The sequence below is a fragment of the Peromyscus eremicus genome, chromosome 6 (genome assembly GCF_949786415.1).
Source record: "Peromyscus eremicus chromosome 6, PerEre_H2_v1, whole genome shotgun sequence".
NCBI classification, from domain to species: domain Eukaryota; kingdom Metazoa; phylum Chordata; class Mammalia; order Rodentia; family Cricetidae; genus Peromyscus; species Peromyscus eremicus.
This window is the reverse complement of record NC_081421.1, coordinates 15,279,934-15,301,849: the sequence shown is the minus strand read 5'-3', so window position 1 is coordinate 15,301,849 and position 21,916 is coordinate 15,279,934. Positions and strand designations below refer to the sequence as shown.

Genomic DNA, 21,916 nt, shown 5'->3' with positions numbered 1-21,916 from the left:
TGTAGAGATCTTCTGAAGGAATTTCCCTAGGACTCCTACTGTGAGAGAAAGAAAGGGCAAAAGGGAGTTTGTCACTGGAAAGAGATTTCATAGTCAGGCCAGTGATGACAGTCTCCTTGATCAGGATGGGTCACCTTAGCTATGCTCCTTTTCCCCTCTGTTTACACTCAGACCTCACTGAACCTCTTTGTTCCTTCCCCCAAGGTGGCTACAAGGAACAAATCCCCCTTTTTCTGCTTTTCGTTATCAACTGTGTTTTTAATGGACTCATTGAGGACAGGTGACTTGTTGGGGCCAACTCCGACGGCCTGAACACAAAGCAGGAACATGATTCAGAAAATGTTTTTAAATTTTATATTTTAATTGCATGTTTTTAAACATCTCTCTGAGAATTTGTTAAAAATAATAAAAGAATAAAATTTCTATGAGAGAATCATACTAGTCACACAAAATTTGAAAATCCAGAATGTCAGCAGCTTTTAAGACACCGGGCAGTTTGGGGAGTCCACTCATCTTTGCCCAACATTATGTTCCATTTGTCGTACAAAAGACGCATTACTGCGAATCTGGAAATGTGCTTAAAGCAGATATTGTAATTCAAAACACTGAATTTTTTCAACATTAGAAACACAAGGAATACTCCAGCCCTGCTTCATGGGGTGTTCTGTACACACGCTGCTCTTCTTTTGTTCTGTTCATGGCCTCCACTCCTGGGGCAGGAGGCTGGCTTACTCACTGTTTTCTGTCCTTGTCCTTTTGCGTTTACGTCAGACATTCGAGCGTCATGGACACCTCTGCCACAGACTTCTCAACACCTGTTTCTTAGGTTTCATTCTTGTCCCAATAGGGGCTTCTGGGGTGATAGCCTGTTAGTAACAGCTTGTAGGCATGTGACAGGAAACTAGAGACCAGGGTGAGCTACATCAAGGCTAACACATGAAAGAAGTCAGTTGGCCAAGAAAGCCCTTTCTGCTGGCTTTCATGTAGAAAGGGAGGGTGCCAGATATGACCATGTAAATGGCCTAACATGGGCTCTGCCTAGTAATTTACCTCGAGCTGAAATATCCCCTCCAGAAGGAGAGGAGAGGCACCTGAGATGCCACACATCTGGGAAATATGAAATCTAGAAGATTCATGAGGTCCTTCCCCTAGGTTACAGAAACAGTCAGCTGCGGCTGGACTGTGGGCATCTGAGCTTCTGGGAGCCACATCCCAACCTGTTGCCCTGCCTTCTGCTCCCCTACGGCAGGGAAGGCCTCCGTCTCTGAGCCAGGTGTTTGGCACTGGATATGAAAAAGAAAATTTTCTAGCTTCTCAAGAGGGTGAACCGAGATTCCACAGATTCTGAACAGCAAGTCATCGCTAAAAGTCAGAAAAGGTTGTACGTGCATGCATGTAATTCTGTGTGTGTCGTTTGCATGCACACATGCATGTACATTTCAGCTGTCTGGTAACAGTATACTAAACATGTGCTGTTCACCTAATTTCCCCTGGGCAGCCTCTCCTTGCTTAGACTCTGAGGATATCATTTCTGGAGGATGCAGATGTCTTACAAACACTAATTGGCTGAAGGACTGCAAAATGCTCAGAATAACATTTGCCACTAACTTGATAATATGTTCCACTTCTTACTGATTTCTGTTACTTTTTAGGGTCCGTCCTCTTTTGCAAAGATATTCCACGGAAAGAAATTTTACTGTTGACCTATAAATATTAAGGAACACAGGCTTTGATAATAAAAATTCCACTTTATAGATGAATATTTGCATGTAAATCTTAATATGAATTTCATAATACTTCATTTTAAGGAAAAAACTCCTCAAATTACCATACTCAAATTTTTGAGTAAAATTACTCAAAAATAACTTTATTATTTTCAAGTAATCACAATGTATAGATTGTAATGTCCTAATTATGAAACTGATTACTTTTGCCCAGGAATTATGAAATATATTTACAATGTAGCAGTGACCCCCAGTGGTCAGAAAAGGATGGGCAACTGTTCATAGTTTAAAAGGCAGAGAGCCCCTTCCTTCCAAACTGAATTTTTACAAAGAGTTAAACCCACGCTCATGTTGTTTGATCCAGGCAGGAACTAGTATTTGTAACTCTGTAGTTTACAAAGTACTGTGAATGCATGTAGCCAAGTCATAATCACAAGAATATTAAATTACCGCTCAAAGGCATTTAACTGTGCACGAATCAGGATTGTCTTATCAATTTTAGTAGTGTTCTGAAATTTGGAAATTCCTCTAAACATCCACCTATGATGGAGGGGAAAATGAGAAATAGACAAGCCACCTGGCCCCATCATATTTTTTTACTTAAAGGTCTGAAGGACTCATATCAGATATTTCACTCAAAAATAAATGTCTGAAAGGAATCACCCTCACATCCATGCCTGGAGCATGCTTCATTCCTGCTTCATTTCCTTGTTCTTTTCTTTGAGATATGGTCTCACTGTGTAGCCCTGGCTGGCCTGGAACTTGATATGTAGGTCAGGCTGGCCTTGAACTCACAGAGATCCGCTTGCCTCTTCCTGAGGCGTGCTGGAATCAAAGGTGTGCACCTCCTCACACCAGCTCTGACTTTGTTTCTTGAACTGATTCCTGCTCATCACAGTTATCCTCTCTTCTGGTCTAGCAGTGTGGCTGACAGCCTCAATGACTTCCGGTGTCAAGTTGAAGTTGAGACAACATGTTGACCTTACTGATGACCACAACTCAGAGCTAAACCTATCTCTTGGAATGTTTATATGCCATTGTTCTTGTGTGCAGGCCGTTTGTTAATAGTTTTCTTCCTGTGCCTGTTCTAAGTTTAAACACTTCTGCAGGGCAGCACCATGTACTGTGTATCTGAGCTCTTGATGCTTCTGTTAAAACCGTGATTCCCTCTTTCCCTGACGGTCTTCAAAACACAGAGGCAGGGAAGGTCAAATTGATTACTTACTAGGAGAACTACTGGAACATCAAGAACAGCTCCAGAGCAAGTGGACGCCAGAGGGATGATGGACACTCTGAGGCTCAAGGGTGAGGGCTGATGGTTAAGGCTACCTAGAATATAAAACGCCACTGATGTAGACTCACTAGCATACTACAGACAGGCAGTGCAGTGGTCAGAGAGCCTGAAGACGGGTTCATAGACATGTCCCCAGAGAAAGGATAAGTGATGTGGTATCATATTGCTACTGAAGAATTACACGGGTGTAGGTTAAATGGCAGAGGAGGAGGAGGAAGGAGAAGAGGTATTTGTGGTAACAATGCCTGCAGCTTTCCAGTTTCTGACAGAAACCTAACCCTAGTCTCAGGCTGCTGGTGGCCAGGCTATGCTGTCTCCTCCTGCTGCACTAGGTCAGTTAAGAACAGAAACAGTAAACACACTGACTTCCTTCTCATAGATTCCTTCTGCTGTGCTCGTCCTCTCGGCGAATTTCCACACTGTTTTGCAGTTGCACCCCACTTTTCTCCTCTGCTTGCCTTCCTCATGGTGCTCTGCCTTTTGTCGCTTCTAGACACCTAAGGTGTTTCTCCTCCCTGCATTTGTTTTCAAGGTTTCTTCCAGCATCTTCAGGTTTTAGGAGTTGAAGATGGTACTTAGTCTTGAGTGTGTTTATCTGGCCTGGTGTCCTTGAGCGTCCTCAGCCTGCCTTGATGTTCACATGGCCCATGTCTAGTCAAAGGGATCTTCTGCAGTCTATTCTAGGTCCTCTCGGACCTCCCCCTTTCTTAATACAGTGAGTCCTAAATCTATCAATGATGCATGAACATCTCAAGATTCCCCCCAAAGCACATGTGTAAGTTTCCTCAGCATCTCCACAGAGACAGCTAATAGCATTCTCAAATGTCACATCTGGTCTTTCCCATGTCATGTAATGTCAACTCACTCTTTTATGCTCCTCAGTACTGCTAGGTTTCAAACCTGGGACAAATGGCTGAGGTGCCTATACAACATATCAAAATAGACCTGGCCACCAGGTTCTCCCTGCATCTTTCAGTCCCTATCTGTTAAAGGGTCCTCCTGGCTGGCATACCCAGCCCCCTACCCTGACCTTCTCCAGCCCTGGGGCTAGGCTGCCCTTCTCCTAGCTATCCTTCCTTAATCCAAACATTTTGGTTGAGTGCTATCTGTGTACCTTTGGGCCTCCTGGCTGCTGCACCTGGTTCCCCTCTTTCCTCTCTCCCTTCCCCTCCTCCATATCCTCACATGACCCACCTCAGTCTGGTCATGTCCATTCTGGGCTCTCCCGGATGTTCTAGTCTCTGGCTATGCTCTCCCACATATCTACAATAAACCTTCTCCTCCATACATACCTAGGAGCGGTCATGCATCCTTTTCCTTTTTTTCCATTCAAGTACATACTTTGTTCAACTTAGATGCTACTCTTTGTCTATCCCTCATTCAACAAACACTCATGCTCGGGTGTCCCTCCTACATGCATGTGTTTAAGTCTATACTGAAACTACAGCAGTGAGCAACAACTTGGCCAAAAAAAGGCTTCACGGGGCTTACATACAAGAAGGTAGGCTCAGGCAATATGCAACATCAAAATTTACAGGTGGGGATCAAGAGTGCTGCGGGTGTCATTTGACATTTTTAGTGGCATGATGAAAGCTTCACCAGGAAGGTGGCGGCTGAACCTCTCCTTGGAGGGCATGAGAACCCAGGTGTGTGAATATGTAGAGAGGTTCTCCAGGCAGAGGATATGGTAAATGCAAACACTCTGAGTCACCTGGCCCAGAACGATGAGGCCTGTGTGACTGGAGCCCCATGGGAGCTTCAAGACAGGAGGGTGAGGAAACAGAAACGGAGGCAAGTCAGATCTGGCGGAGACTTGACAACCAGTGAAAGATTGGTTTTTACAAGATGAGACGGGAAGCCCCAGTTCTGGACAGAAGAGTCATGACTTGGCTTCTTCTTTTTTTTTTTTTCTTTTTAAACCAGGGTTCCCTTGCCTTTTCTCTGAGAAATCACCATTTGAAGGTGAAGGTGTGGTCAGTAAAGGAGGTTGGAAATGATATTGACTTCACAGATTCACAGCTACAGGGCTGTCCTATACACCCTATGAACTAGCAAGCTTAACACTTGGGAAGACTCAGAAACGTTTGAGGAATGCCTTAATGGTCTAGAAATCACCGTCCAAACAATGTTACAGCAACCCTGAGAAAAGCAGGGGACTGTCCCAGAAATGGATCAATTTTAAGATGAGCGTAAGATTCAGGTGTGGGAAAACCTGGAGTAAATTTCAGCTTCTGCTTTCAAATGGGTATCTCTATTTCATCCTACATAGGTTTTAGAGTAATCTTGTTGTTTACTCATTTTTATTAAATATCTTGGGTTTTGTTGTTGTTGAATAAACTATAAAAATGTAAGAGCATATCAATGCAATAAAATAGTCTATTGATGTGGTTTTACAGGGGTTGTCTACTTGACAGGATATAGACTCACCTGTGAGGCAAGCCTCTGGCAGGCCTGTAAGGGATTGTCTAGGTTATGGTAATTGAGAGGGAAGACTCACCCTAGGTGTGGAGGACTATTCGTTGGACTAAGCTCCTGGACTGTGTGGAAAGAAAGCTCTCTGAGCATGAACACTCACTCATCTGTCTTCGCGCTCTGACTGAGGCCGCATCATGATGAACTGCTTCAAGCTCTGGCCTCCCGATTTCTCCACTGTGATAAACTGCACCCTCCAACTACGAGTACAGACAACCCTTTCTTCTTCCATTGGTACACTGTATCACAGGAACAGCAAAAGTCACTGAGTGAAGAGTGCCCCAAACCTCCAGAACGTTCATTTGAAGTCTCTTCATGTACTGTATGCATAGGTATATACACATCTGAGATACTTGAGGCTCCACTGTCCAACCTACCTGGGGAATTAAAGGCCATGCTCCTGTCCTGGGACACAGTCCATGCAGCCTTTGGTATTCTTTACCCACCTGATATTTAATGAGAGTAAAGAGATGGAATTGCTTTTAAAAGACTGTCTTGTCTTAGCCACTGAGATGGCTTAGCAAAGAGGCTTGTCAACCAAACCTGATGCCCTGAGTTTGATTCTTTGAGACCCAGATGGTGGAAGGAGAGAACCGACTCCTGCAAATTGTCCTCTGGCCTCCACAAGCATGAACAACATATGCACATACACATAGAAAATAAATTAATATATAATATTTAATAATAAAATGTGTTTCATTGCATTCAGCATGAGATTGCAAAGAAACCCTACCTTCTCATGACCACGATGTATGAATCACAAAAGGTTTTTCAAAGTCTTTCAGAGAATGGGAGTCTATCCAGAGGCAGAACTTTCTTGTTCCACAAGATCCCTGAAAGGCGCATGTGCAGGCTGCATCACCGGGCTTGTTTCTACAGGCTGGGAAGCCACAGCATACCCTGCTTCATGTTCCCTCTGCTTCTCCTCTGGCCTGGCAGAGAATTCCCACGCCGGCCTTCTTCAGCGGACACAGTAAATCTTTTAGCATCTCAGGAAAGTTCTCCCAGGAGTACAGGATGGCTGCATGTGATGTGCTGCCTCCACGGCAGGGTTTGATCACAAAGCCGAATGCAGCTCTGGGCCTGGTTTGTATCTCAGTCATCAGAGGATACAGAAAACCACCATCCCACAGACCTTCGCCTGCCCTGAGAGCTGTGCCGCTTCTGACACCATCAGGATGCCAGATTCTACTGACTTTTCTTCATCCAGTGGCTTCATCCAGCCCAGCGCTTTGCACCAAAGGAAGGCAAAGAGTTACAATGATACACACCCCACCTGAGACTTAGCCACAGATTTGCCTGGGGATAAAGCCGGCTTCCCAGACACGGTCACTCATAATCTTCTATTTTCTGTTTAGTGTGTCTTTCTTCAGGTCCCCAGACCAATGTTAAAGAATTGGATTAGCATGTGCTCCCCAAGACTCAGTCAGAAATGCTATAATAATACCCACCTCAGCTCTTTGGGGGCCACACTACCCCCAATCTTGACTTTTAAAGTACATGTAATCCCAAGGGCTTTTAGCAAGAAAGTGGATTTAGGTAGGGTTCTATAATACAATGGCTAATCTTGGTGTCAATTTGACACACCTGGGAATTGGAAATAACAATGGAGGAATTACCTGCAGATTAGCCTTCTTTTTTTTTTTTTTTTTTTTTTTTTTTTGTGGTTTTTCGAGACAGGGTTTCTCTGTGTAGCTTTGTGCCTCTCCTGGAACTCACTTGGTAGCCCAGGCTGGCCTCAAACTCACAGAGATCCGCGTGGCTCTGCCTCCCGAGTGCTGGGATTAAAGGCGTGTGCCACCACCGCCCGGCCTATAGGGCACTTCTTAATTGCTAATTGGTGCAAGAAAGCCCAACCTGAAGGGGCTATACCACACCCCTAGGCCTTGGGTCCTGGGATATATAAAGAAGCCAGCTGACCTAGAGCCTGAGGGTAAGCCTGTCAGCAGCATTCCTCCACAGCTTCTGCTTCAGTTTTTGCCTCCAATTTCCTGTCCTGGCTTCCCTTGATGACACACTGTAACCTGCAAGCAGCCAAATAAACTCTTTTCTTCCAAAATTGTGTTTGGTCAGTGTTTTGTCACAGCAACAGGAAACCAAATTAGGTCATAGGCTAATCTGGAAAAATGACCATCACATCTTAAACTTAAAAACTTTTAAAGGAGCATGGGATACAAGTCCTTGAAAAACAAATGTATACAATCACACATGTGTTCATGTGCTTCAATATAGGCACAAAGATAGAGATCTCTGGAAACATATGCTGTCACTGCATTTTTTTTAATCTTGGTTTTTACAAGTCTGCACCTTCAGCTCTGTGCACAGAGGATTTTGGAAAAGTTGTAGTGAGAGGTAGGGCGCACAAGCACATAATATCCTTTCATTATCAACCTAATTAATTTTAATCTTCATGAAAATCTATTATTATTATTATTATTATCATTATTTTTTTTTTGGTTTTTTGAGACAGGGTTTCTCTGTGTAGCTTTGCGCCTTTCCTGGAGCTCACTTGGTAGCCCAGGCTGGCCTGGAACTCACAGAGATCCGCCTGGCTCTGCCTCCCGAGTGCTGGGATTAAAGGCGTGCGCCACCACCGCCCGTCATCTTCATGAAAATCTAATACAGAACATCTCAGAAGACAGATGGAATAAATTTACATCAGATTTTTAATTTAATATCTAGTATTAATTCACTGAATTAATGTATATTTTACTCAGAATTTTATAACATTATCCAAATTATACAAGATTCAGTATGACAGGCATTTCCATCTGAACTGAACGTTCTTATAACACTGCTGAATGGTTTTGAAGCTACATTAAACAGAGACTCATTTTTTGATGTAATAAACTTTTGTCACCACGAAGCTTGCCTCAGTGGGAGTTAGTAATGACGTAACAAACGGTATCAGGCTGTGTGTGTCCCGTCCCTGCCCGTCCTGTCCCGTGTGTGTGTCGTGTGTCATCTGTCCCCCCCCCACACACTGTGCCCCGCTATGGTGTAAAGACTGTCTCAACTGTCTCAACTGATTTTTAAGCACCTAGCCTGACCCATGACCACAGAATTACATTGACCTCTGCCCGGACCTAGGAGTCAGTACAAACCGTTCTTCGTAGGAAACTCAATGGCCTCAAATACAGTAAATTAATTTTAAAGAAAATATATACATGCTGGTGCTAAAATACTTTATACGTGTTCACCAAATAGAGGAGAAAGTAAGCCAAGACACATTCAGCCAAGCAGATCTTAGATTTATGTTTTCTAATATGCAAATATAATTCTTGATAGAACATTATTCTACACTTGGGGGATATCATTGAATTTGTCTAAAATGTTAAGACCATTAGCTCTTGTACAGTCACAATAGTTCTGGTTGATGTGATAAATACATTACGAGTGCAAATTAAGGGGGTGCAGATTAATTCCAGCTTACACTGCAAGCAGTATGGTCTGTCCTGGCAGAGAAGTCAGAGAAGCTAGCTGGTCACATGACACCTGCAGACTGGAAGCAGAGAGACAGGAATGCATGCATTCAGTTGCTTCTCTTTTAGGTCACCCCGGGACCCTAGCTCATGGGTAGGAGCTGCCTACATTTAGGATGGGTCTTTCCACTTTAATTAACCTAATTTAAAACATTTCTCACAGACAGCTCAGAGGTTTGTTTTCATGGTATCTCTGAATAGTATCAAAGAGAAGAAAGCAACCACCAGGTGGCAAATGGGTACTTGGCTGCAGTGATTATGAGCCCTGGGAATGGGACCTTTCTCTATTGTCCTGTGAAAAAGTGGACCTGGGGGTAGTGGTGTAGATAAATGTTGGTCTCTTATCTGGGAAGTAAAGGGCTGGGAATTTAAGGATTATTAGTATAAATAGGGAACATGAAGAAAGAAGACAGATGTCAGATTGATCTCTGCAGTTTGAGCATTCATAGAGATGTCATTCGAAAGAGGCCATGCATTCACAAGGTCACAGGGCAGGAGCCACATGCCCCGGCTGGCCCCGAGGATGATCAGTCCTACCAGGAAAGGGAGGCAAGGCAAATTTCTCCTGTCTCCTGGAGGTCCAGATTCAGCACACAGGAAGCCATCACCCCCTCACCTGAAGGCCTGCTGCTCAGAAAGAAACCAGAGAATATTGTCACCAGGGGACCCAACCAAAGAGAGGAAAAGGAAGACACCATTCCCAGTGACTTCTAGCTTCTATTAGTCATGGAAAGGAAAAAAAAAAAATTTAGCGAATGGTGGTAAAGAAGCTCCCTCTTTATGGACAAATCTGCCACCCTGTGGCAATGGAGAAAAATACACTTAAAAAAAACCCTGCTTGGCATTTCAGCCTAACCTAGTGGAAGACCCACAGCATGAGATTTCAGGGTTATTATGCCATGTATGCTAAATATTACTTTGTATTTCTGTTGATTCATTTTGGAAGCCTTAAGTCATCTTAGAAGGAGAGAACCAAATAGCCTGGTTCAAGGAAAGACGCTTGTCTTTGTCTTAAAGAATATGTATGTATATGTTTATGAATGTCAAGAATGTGTGATAATTTAGACTCAAAAAACAGAGAAAAATATATCCTTCTCAGTTGTTAACATGGTGTTTACACAGATAGCCAAGAAAATACTCTCACTTCTCTTTCATATTTGCTGTCCGTCTTCGCAGAAAGCAGCCTTCTACCTAGAGAATTGCATCCCGCAGAGAATTCTCACCACAGTGGCATGTGTTGACTGTCTTATCAATAAATAGTGTACAGGGTGGTCCTTGACTTCACTATCAGGACAGAAGTCACCAGAGCACAGTGGCGAGTCACCAAGGGCACCGACTGCAGAGGCAGGCAGAACCTGCAGGTATGGGGAGTGCCCAGGACTTGGGGTCTCTTTCTGAGTGGAAATAGCCTTGCCAAGAAAATGAGGTGGACATCTGGATTCCATAAATTTTAAAGGATTAAATACGATGATTTAGCTTAATGACTGTACAAATTATGAAAAGAGTGGTGACCAGTGGGTACCGGATATCCAAAGACACTAGAGAATAATTTTTAAATTTTGTGGAGTGGAGTAATAATATACTAGATATGCAGAATAAGCAATCTTGATCTTTGCAAGTGGCTGATCTCTGAGTTTTAGGCCAGTCTGGTCTAGAGATCCAGTTTCAGGAGAGCCAAGCTTAGGCAGTGAAGGACAGAAAGCCAGGAAAGATTTCAATTGAACAAGTGGGTCATGTTCCAGCTCCAGTAAGCAGCAGATCTTGGCAGATTTGGCCATGTGGTTCTGGCTTTAGAGTTAAGGATAGAAGAAATGGCATGTGTCAGGATGTCCCTGAATGGAGGCCTAGGAGAGAGGCCATTGTGTGAAGCTGGGAAGTTGAAGCCTGGATTTCCTTGGAGAACCCAATGTTAGAGATGCCAGTGTCATGGGATACCTGCAGAGGAGAGCTGCTGATGGAGAATGGAACCAGCTCAAGAGAGAGAGAAATGTGTTGCACTCAACAAAGTTGAACAGAGTTGGACATCTGAAGAACTTCCTAACATCAGACATTGAAATGCAGCATTTGGAGTTTGTCTGGCTGATTTTCAGTCTTGCTTTGATCCAGTTTTCCTCACTATGCTCCCTTCACTACATTTTGGAATGTTAATATGCATCCTGTGCTATTATATGTTGGAAGTATGTGATCTGGTTGTTTTATTTTGATTTTATAGGGGATTACATTTAAGAGACTTATGAATTTCAGAAAAGTCCTTGAACTTTGGACTTTAAAACATTGTTGAGATTGTGATAGACAATGGAGACTTTTGAAGTTGGACTGTATTCATTTTGCATTATGATATTTTTACAAGTTTATGGGTACAGGGGAGTGGAATGTGGTAGACTGAATGTAACTGACCCCCATAGTTTCATAGGGAGTGACTATTAGGAGGTATGGTTTAGTTGGAGTGGACATGGCCTTTTTTGAGCAAATGTGTTACTGTGCGTGTGGGCTTTGAGGTTTCCCATGCTCAGGACACCACTGAATGTCTTAGTCGACTTCCCACTGCCTGCAAGATATAGGATTCTCAGCTACTGCTCCAGCACCATGTCTGCCTGCATGCTGCCATGCTCCCCATCAGGATGATAATGGAGTGAACTTCTGAAAGTGTAAGTGAGCTCCATCAATTAAATGTTGTCCTTCTAAGAGTTGCTGTGGTCATGGTGTCTCTTTACAGCAGTGGAAACCCTAACTAAGGCAAGTATGCATGAGGGTGAGGTCTAAAGTGCCATGGACATGCTAGGATGCTGGAGATGCAAGGAATGTGAGATGTATGTAAGCACTCTCACATTTAAAAAGTGGAATGAGCCTGAGAGAGGCCAGATGTACTGCAGAAGTTAAGGCTGAAAAAGGCCTCTCTATGTCCTTTGGAGTTCATTTCTTGTAATCATATTCCCCACTTTCTTGTGCTGGAGCTGCAAGCTTTGGTATTTTTCTCACTTGTATTTGGTCTCGCTCTTTTTAAGATTTTTGTGTACCATTACCTACATTTTCCTTTTAGAATGCTGGTCTTTAATTTGTGACTTTGTATGCTTAAAGACTCAATATTCATTCTGATTTTCCAAATGATTAAAGCTTTGAGACTCAGAAGAGCCTTTGGATTTCAGACTTTTGTACATTGTTTGAATTGTGAATCATATGGGGACATTCCAAGTTGCACTAAATGCAGTTTACATTATGAGAAATTCATGAGCCTTATGTATGGAATATTCTTATTTATTTGTGAAGTGTCTTCCAGAGAGCCATCCAATAAATTCCTTCCCCAAAAATAGAGGTGCATTTTTTTTAATGTTGTGGGATCTTTAAAAGTTAAGGAATGCCCTGTACAGTAAGTAGATCGCTAGAGCCACCCCTTTGAGGGATTATCCTCAATCTTTAGTTTCAGAAGTGCTCAGCTTATAGGTCAACCATAACCAGAACATCGGCCACCTCACAGTTCAGCCACCTTCCACTGATTTCCTACACCATGCCTTCTTCATTCACATGGACTTAAACTCTCTAAAGTGATGTGCCAAAACCATGCTTTGTTTCTCAAATGGTGTTTGTCACACGACTTAAAGAAGTAATATAGTATCATGGAACAGACAACATTTCATAGTAAATTTCCTTTCTCCTCCTGTCCTTTTCACCAATGAAAGAATGAATTCTACTGAGCAAATATTGTTCAAAATAAATTCCCATCAGGGCTTGGTTCTGAGGCTTAAAGTATCTTAAAAACAAATATTGACATATCACATGTATTTTTTTCACATATAAGACTGTTTTTGAAACAGAAAAGTCCTGCATTTATATTTATCTCAAACTATAAATAAGGACATAGAAAAGTGTTCCAATGCAGCGGTTTAACTAAAGCAGTGCTTCAGTCTTGATGGACAGGGAAGGAGCTTGGCCCTGTCTCAACTTGGCATATCATGCCTCGTTGACTCCCATGGGAGGCCTTACCCTTTCTGAGGAGTGAGTTGGGGAATAGAAATGAGGTTGGAGAGGGAACAGGATGAGAGAGGAAGGGGTGTGTGTGTGGGAACTGTGGTTAGTATGTAAAATAAACAAAAAAATTTAATGAAAAAAAAGCAAGAAACAAAGTAACAAGAGAGGACCAATATTTGCTGATTGCCTTGCATGGGACACTCAACAGTCAACAGAAAAGGCTTCAGTAGGTTTTATTTTACCCAGAATCACTGGAATAGCAGTAAAAAAGACATTGCAAAAGCAATCAGGATAGCTACTATACATAAAAGGAAGAAGTGCCAGAAAGGGTGTGAGAAATTGTAACCTTTGTGCATTGCTGATAGGTATGGAGAGTGATGTAGGAGCTGGGGGATACAGTATGGTGCCTCCTCACAAACCTAAATGGGGAATTACCATATGATTTTTTTCATACACATTTATATTTACTTCACATCTATATTTATTCCCCAAAGAATTTCATGTCAGGTCTCAGATACTCATGTACTTCTGAGAAAACACACCTCTGCATTGCTCATTATAATTGAAAGATACCAAGAAGAAAACCAATCATGGTTAAAAGAATAAACAATGGATAAACTAAAAAAACTAAAACAGTGCTCATTTACATAAAGAAGGTATGGATGAACCATCAATGACCATCATCAAATACTGTATAGCTACATTAGTAACTAGAAGAGCTAAAGGGAAATATAGCAATTAAATGGACTCAAACAACTTTGAATGGGTAATTAAATTATTATTATTTAATTATTATTAATTAATTATTCAATAACTTTGTACATTCAAAAATGGTATCTTCTAAAAATATATTACAAAGCACATAAACATATATACATATGTACACATATACATGAACTATTTACATCAAGGGAAGGAAGGTAAATGTAAAATAAACACTGAAGAAAGCATAATATATTAACATAATATAACATAATCTAATAAAACAAGATAAACATATGGAAATAAAAACTGAAGATAATATAATAGTGTAATATACTATAACATAATAAAACAAAATAAACAGGTGAAAATAACACTGAAGATTATGTAATATAATACTGTATTATTCTAAAACATAAAATAAAAATGTGCTTTTTCTTAAAGCAATTATTGGAGAAGAGACAGATTTTCTCCTGAGTTGTCTTATTGTGGATGGTCGGAGAAGTTGTCAGGCAATTGTCGTAGGCTTGTCCAAGTTCTAGGATGAGAATAATTCATTTTAAATACACAGTGCTCTCTTCTACTTTATAAACTGTATGGTGAAAAGAGCTAGTTAGAACATTCATAAAATGCATTTCTAGAACATGTGTGCCAATAGAGATGTTTTTGTAAAGTTCACCTTTCATCCATCGTGAACATTCCATTGAATACTTCACTTTCATGACAGATCTATATGCTCCATGACATTTGTGAACCTTAATGCTAACACCTAACTCTAACCTTAAATCTACTCTAACTATATAACAGGAAGCCTAATCATAAAACTCAACCGAGCCTTAAAGTCTAAATTGGAACCTAACTCTAGTATGTAACAACAGTGAGGAAAACATGGAAGATGGTTAGGAATATCTTTTCTTCTTATCAATGAAACCTTTGTGTTAGAAATCGATTTATGTTCTTTTTACATTTTCAACACCATACTATTCCTTTTCTAAAGACTTTATTCTCTCCCCGACCACCAGACACACTGCCCCATTTTCCTCCTTTATGTCCAGTATTTGAAACTGTTCATATTCTTTAGCTCCCAGCTTTCTCTCTTCAGCTTTATTTCCTAATATTCCTGAACCTTTGAAATGTGACCAAAACATACATACACACACATTCTAGATATCTATCATCTGTCATCTATCTATCTATCTATCTATCTATCTATCTATCTATCATCTATTCATCTATCCATCTGTCCGTCCATCTGTCCATCCATCCATCCATGCATCCATCCGTCCTTCTATTTATCTTACTATCTATATCTATATAATCTATCTAAATAACTGTATATATATATGTATATATATATATATATATATATATATATATATATATATATATGCGATTGATGACAATCTTGATTTAGCCAGTTGTTGACTCATGAGATAATCATTCCATTGACAGTTAACTCTTTTTATCCCCCATGCTGCACTGAAATACTTATACTCCTGAGCTGGAAAACTGAGTATATATTTTAGATAAACATTCTTTCTAATACATTTTAAAAGAAAATATAACTCTTACCATCACTTTTTTATGTTTTCTCTTCTATTTCTTGTAGTGGGAAGAAGAGATCCGTTTTTTGGTGAAACATGCACAAAAGCATGCTCTTATAGCATCAATCTGAAAGAGATTATGTAAAATAAGTAGTTTTTAAACTAAAAATTAAAACAATGTCACCAAAGATTTGAACCATCCATTCAACTAAAAAGGGCAACTATGGCTGATTGCATATTTTACATACATTCACAATTTTAGAATAAGTTACAATAGTATGAGAATTAAGTACTAGGACTCCTTCAGAAAGGAAGGGACTTGAGTTCTAGGCTTAGGCTACCTCTGATATTCCAGAAACTCCAGAACCAGATGAAAGATTCTGACTTCCCTTTAGGGCCACATAAGATACCCATGAACTTTGTCCTGGGGCCTGACTTGCATGATCTCCTACAACAACATAAGGCCCAGGGATTTTCCTCCAGAATCCCAGGCAGTATGACTTCCTACAACAAGTGAGGGACCCTGCCTTCTAGAGGTTAGGCCCACTGATGAACTAGGCAAACTCCACGACCAGATGAGAGGCTCTCACTGCTTTGATTCAACCTATGTATTCTGCTCGGGACCATTCCCACAGGTGGCTAGGTTTCACCTGCCAGGCACCACCTGTATTGACATATGAAACCTGTTCTAGGCTTAAACAGAGGCTGACTCCCAGAAGAAGGATATCCTTCAAATCACAAACATATTAAAAATCTCCTTTGCATGTAATTCTAAAATCTAAAAGAAATGGATGTATTTCTAGATTCATTGTATGTAATGAAATTAAGTCAGGAGGAAGGAGATGATTTTATATATATATATATATATATATATATAATATATATATATATGCACTATTGAGATTGAAGAAGGAACAAAATACTTTTCAACTAAAAACTGACCAGGACCAGATGGATTATTTGCATAGTTTTACAGAATACCAAAGAAAAATGAATATCATTGCTACTCAGACCATTTCATGAAATAGCAAAACAAAGGATTTCTCCAAAATTTTTATGATGCCAGTAATACCTTGATACCCAAACTAGAGAAAGATTCCTATGAAAAGAGTTAAAACCACAGACTGATTTTCATGATGAGAACAGATACAAAACTTCTAAATGTGAGATTGACAAGCCTGGGTTTGAGAGATGCCCCAGCATTGACAAGCAATGCCTATTCTTCCAGAGGACCCACTTTCAATTCCCAGCATCCACACCATATCTCACAGCTATCTGTAACTCCAGTTCCAGGGAATTGGATGCTCTTTTCTGGCCTCTGAGTATACCAAGCACACATATCATGAACAAGAATACATGTAGACAAATAACCATATATATAAAATTAAAAATGATATTGGCAAAGAGAATTTAAGACCATAAAAAAAAGTATATCCATGACGGCCCTTATGGTTTCATGCAAGAATGCAGGGTAAGAGAAATGTATGTAAACCAATACATACAACAAATCAAATAAATGGAATAAAGAAATTCACATGATTATCCCAATATGCATGAACGACCACTAACACAATTGAACATTTGGACAATAATGATAAAAGTCAGGAGAGGCTAGGTATAGGTAGAGAATATGTCACAATTATACAAGCAATAAACAACAAGCCTACCATCTACATGTTCTAAAATGGAGAAAAAATATTAATCTAACCATAATGATGAGAAAAAAAGGCAATCATGGTTCACTGTCTCCATACTTTTTAATAAAGAGCTGAAGTTCTAGATAGACCCAATAAGGTAAGAAGAATATTAAAGCATACAAAGTGTGAGAGAACTCAGGATGCCCCTACTTAAAGATGGTAGGATTTTATCAGCTGTAAAAGGGTTGAGGCTCCACAAAAAGTCTTACAGCTGATAAACACTACAACAAATTAGCATTTCACAAATTTAACACCAAAACCAGTGATAACAAACTGAATAAAAAATCAATGAAAGAATCCCACTCACCTGCCCTAGGATATAGAATCAAACTTGATAGACATCACCAGATGAATGGATAAGGAAAATGTGGTATATACACACAATGGAATATTACTCAATGTAAAGAAAAATGAAATAGTAAAAATTGCAAGTGAATTAATAGAACTAGAAGAAGTTTTACTCAATGAGGCCAGCTAGGATTAAAAAGCAAATGTGATACGCTGTCCTCATGTGCAGATATTAGACTTTTGTATGTTCAATTAGGATTATACGAGGAAACCTAGAAATTAGACATGGTCTATTGTAGATGGACCCATTGACAGGAAGATAGGAAAATATATGTAAAATTAAGTCAGAGAAGGAGAATACTGGATGTTGACAGTTTCAATCATGGAAGGATTGGAAGCTAAAGGACAGAAGGATGAGTGCCAAATAAAAATGAAGGTCTATGAAAAAAGCCTGATAGGAACCAAGATCTTGCAAATTAAGTAAAATATAATTTAAGGGGAGGTAGAACACAGGTGACAAGAAATAACACTGGAGCAATAAGTACTCTGGGCTAAGGTTTAAGTGGCAATGAAGGTAGAAGAATATGTCAGAGCAGGGACTAAGGTGTAACTGAACGAAGACTAAGGCTGTATGAAGGCTTGTGGAAGCGACTAGTTGGTCAAATAGTTAAAAAGACATACTAAAAAGAGTTTGTTCAGAGGTACCTGGAATGTGGTGACTTATCTCATAAGACATGAGATTTACATTGAAACTCCAAAACAATGGAAAGGATACCTCCTTTTGAGTTATTGGTCAAGTAGGCCTCCATGTCACCCCAAATAACATAATCTATATCTTCACATTCTGGTTGTTTGTCATACATAAATGGTAAGACTCTTTTGTTGAAGATACCACACAGTCTGGTTGCATGGCATTTAGAACTCAATCCCTAGAAGACGAGTAAATTCTGCCTTTCATCATAATAAAAGTTGTAGTTCTAGTCACTGGTCATGAAATACATCAAGAGTCTATCCAGTCTTGGACCTTTCCTATGACAACAGTGACCAGCCTGGCAAGCTGTCCACAATGGTTGGGTGGTAGTTATGTAAATAACCAACCTTGTTAGGAATGGATGGGAGACCTGTTCCAAGCAATGGATTAAATGTTTGATGCTATAAACCTTGTCAAAAGCTTATGTCTGGAATAGTCATAAGCTAGTTCAGGAGAATCAACTAGTGCTATTATTTACATTTATACTCATAGGTTTGTTCTGCTCTCATTGTAGGTCATATGATTTTTTTCAAAGGGTAATGGTTAATGTAGAGACTCATAACTAGTTACCATGATAAGGATAAGCCAGAGTGAAGGCTCATCTGCAGAAGGGTCATTTGCATTGACCTTCCACTACTGAAAGCTCAAGAAACAATGAGGAAGAATGGTCTGAAAACAATGTAAGAGTTTGAATCTGGAGAGAAGTACACTGAAATGTTCTTTTTGGGACATGGCATAACGGATGCACAGATCAACTCAGAACAGCTGTGTCATACACTAGACTTGCACAAGCTCAAGCCAGTCAAGATGTAAGCATGAATGAGGAAACATCTCTCAAGGCCCCAGCACTACATGAGGAGCAATAGGCCATGGCTGGTTGTGAAAGGAAGAGATTAATTTATCTGTGGGCTGTGGCTTAGGACAGATTGCTCATGTCCCAGAAAGTGTCTTCACACACATTCACAGATTGTCAGCCCTACTTGGACTCAGTGGGCTCTTAATAGTAATATTAAGAGCCAGACAGTGGTGGCACAAACCTTTAATCTCAGAACTCAGGAGGTAGAGAGAGGCATATCTCTGTGAGTTCGAGGCCAGCCTGCTCTACAGAGTGAGTTCCAGGAAAGGTGCAAAGCTATACAGAAAAACACTGTCTCAGAAAACAAAAACAAAAACAAAACCAAAAGTAATTTTAAGAGACATTAAACAAAGAAGAAGAAGAAGAAGAAGAAGAAGAAGAAGAAGAAGAAGAAGAAGAAGAAGAAGAAGAGAAAGAAGAAGAGAAAGAAGAAGAAGAAGAGGAAGAGGAAGAAAGAGGAAGAAGAAGAAGGAGGAGAAGGAGGAGGACGAGAGGGAGGAGGAGGAGGAGGAGGAGGAGTTCAACCAGCACAAGGTGGAGATAGTCAGTGGTAAATGTAGTTTTCAAAGAAGAAATAATAAGAATATATATAAAAAAAATTTACGTTCTATGTATTAATTCTAGAAGACATACTAAATTTAACCGTATTTGGCCTATGGAACATTACCGTGGAAACAGCTTAAATGTGCAATGTAAACTGAAGTATATACTTACAAATGGCCGCTTAGTTTTTCTAGCACTGTGCTGCCTCTGCTCTTCTGAGGTATGCTCTTGGTCTTCCATGATGGATGCTGTTAACAAGTGCACATATTTCACTAAGCAAAGTACAATGAACATTTAGGGGAAAAGCTGTCCATTGCTCTAATGAAGACACATTAGGGATGAGAAAATATTTTTTTTCATTTTCCCAAGCAAAAGTTTGAATTAAGTATAAACTGCAGTGGAAAAATTTAACTTATCTTCTCCATTTAATAAAGAATCTCTCATAAAAACAGGTGTTTGAGTATGGTTTTTCTCTGAACAGAGGTTTGAGAAGCAGACCCCAGTGTATGGGAGTTCACTTCACTTACATATTCAGATTGATCTCATATATTTCTGAAGATAAAGCAAATGAAATATGGACAATGAGAAGTGGAAGCAAGGACTCCATCTTTGACAAACAAAATCTTATCTGTTGCTCAGATTTGATAATGTGTGTGTGTTATTACCATTCTACTAATCCTTTTGCTTCCTATATGTGTAGTTGTCTGTCTATTACAGATAGTGTTCTGTTCTATACACAATCACTCTATAGAACAAGTATATTTTCAAATGTAGTACTTACTTCTCTCCTGATGCAGGATTACATTCTTTTCTGCATCATTGTCCATATTGGATGAGTTGGGAGCTTTTGTGGAAGATTTCTGTGGTCCATTAGGGTCAGACACACTCTATCAACAGGAGTATTGGTAACATATGTTAGAAAGGACTTATTTGATTTCTAAGAACATACTTGAATTCTTAATTTTGTGACAAGTGTCCTTGAAATTCTATGTAGTATATATTGAAGACAAAGACATTTTAATAGCAAATCTATTGTGCACAGTAAAGTTTAAATCTATCCTTCATTTTTTCATGGCACTTCACTATGTAAGAGGTACAAAGAAAAAAGGAAACACATTCAGAGGATTTGACCTGATGCACGATATTAACAAAACAAAAGCAACTACTTTTATGTAAGAACTGTTAATGCTATTTATATTCCCAAATGAATTTGGAGGATACTTATAAAATAAACAATTGCCTACCCTATTATCAGGAAAATTTCTTTGGACAGTGTGGTACTTTGAATGCAAGTGGGCCCCATAAGCTTATAGGAAGTGTCACTATCAGAAGGTTTGGCCTTGTTGGCAGTGGTGTGACCTTGTTGGGGGAAGTTTGGCTCTGTGGGGGCCATTTGAGGTCTCCTGTGCTCAAGTTACACCCAGAGTAGACACAGGCTCTTTTACTGCTTGCTGATCAGGATGAGAACTCTCAGCTCCTTATCCAGGACCATGTCTGCCTGCATGCTGCCATGTCCCACCACGATGATGGTGGACAAAACCTGGGAAACAGGAATCCATCCCAATGAAATGGTTCCCTAATAGGAGTAGCCATGGTCATGGTATCTCTTCCCAGCAATAGAAACCATAACTAATACAAACAGTATTGATTTCTAGTCTCCTATTTGTCTCCCTTTAATTTTGTTCTCCTGATGTATTGCTCCAGCTTATAGATTGAGCACAACATTGAAAAGGATTCAAGATGATAAACAAATTTGTCTCTTATGACCTCAAGGGAGTCATGTTTTCATCTATTGAAGAAGACGTTGGCTGTGAGTTTCCCATTATATAATTTTTATTGTGTTGAGATATGCTCCTTTTCTTACACTCTCTGGATTATTATCATGATGGTATATATGGTTTTTAGCAAGGGCCTTATCTACATGTATTGAGAAGATTAGGTGACTTATTGTCTAAGTCTGTTTCTGTGCTTTGTTAAATCTGTTGACTTGTGTATTTCAAACAATCTCTGCATCTCTGAGATCAAAACAACTTGGTCATTGAACATTTGAACAACTGAACATGTGGAACTTAGTGAATAAAGTTAAGCAGAGGCTAGGTGTGGGTAGAGAATATGTCACAATTGTACAAGCAATAAACAACAAGCTTACCATCTACATGTTCTAAAATGCAGAAAAAATATTAATCTAACCACAATGATAAGAAAAAAAGGCAATCATTGTTCACTGTCTCTACTCTTTTTATTAAAGAGCTGAAGTTCTAGATAGACCCAATAAGGTAAGAATGATATTAAAGCATACAAAGCGTGAGAGAACTCAGGATGCCCCTACTTAAAGATGGTAGTATTTTATCAGCTGTAAAAGGGTTGAGGCTCCACAAAATGTCTTAAAGCTGATAAACACTACAACAAATTAGCATTTCACAAATTTAACACCAAAATCAGTGATAACAAACTGAATAAAAAAATCAATGAAAGAATCCCACTCACCTGCCCTAGATTATAGAATCAACCTTGATAGTCATCAGCATATGAAAGGATAAGGAAAATGTGGTATATACACACAATGGAATATTACTCAATGTAAAGAAAAATGAAAT

At 39.8% G+C, this 21,916-nt stretch overlaps 1 protein-coding gene and 1 long non-coding RNA gene across 2 annotated transcripts in view; one reads left to right on the top strand and one right to left on the bottom strand.

Moving 5' to 3' along the window:
- Positions 1 to 21,114, top strand: part of LOC131912928 (LHFPL tetraspan subfamily member 6 protein-like) — a 72,029-nt gene extending 50,915 nt beyond the window's left edge. The window contains exon 3 of the mRNA XM_059265219.1: positions 21,024 to 21,114. Coding sequence (XP_059121202.1) covers positions 21,024 to 21,085 — 62 coding nt within the window. The 3' untranslated portion in view covers positions 21,086 to 21,114. The remainder of the gene's footprint in view (positions 1 to 21,023) is intronic.
- On the bottom strand, positions 13,696 to 19,599 carry LOC131912932 (uncharacterized). Its single transcript, XR_009379753.1, has 3 exons — positions 19,491 to 19,599; positions 15,213 to 15,311; positions 13,696 to 14,178 (listed from the first exon to the last, which is right to left on the bottom strand). It is a non-coding gene; the product is annotated as an uncharacterized LOC131912932 (long non-coding RNA).
- Positions 21,115 to 21,916: the final 802 nt, after the last annotated feature.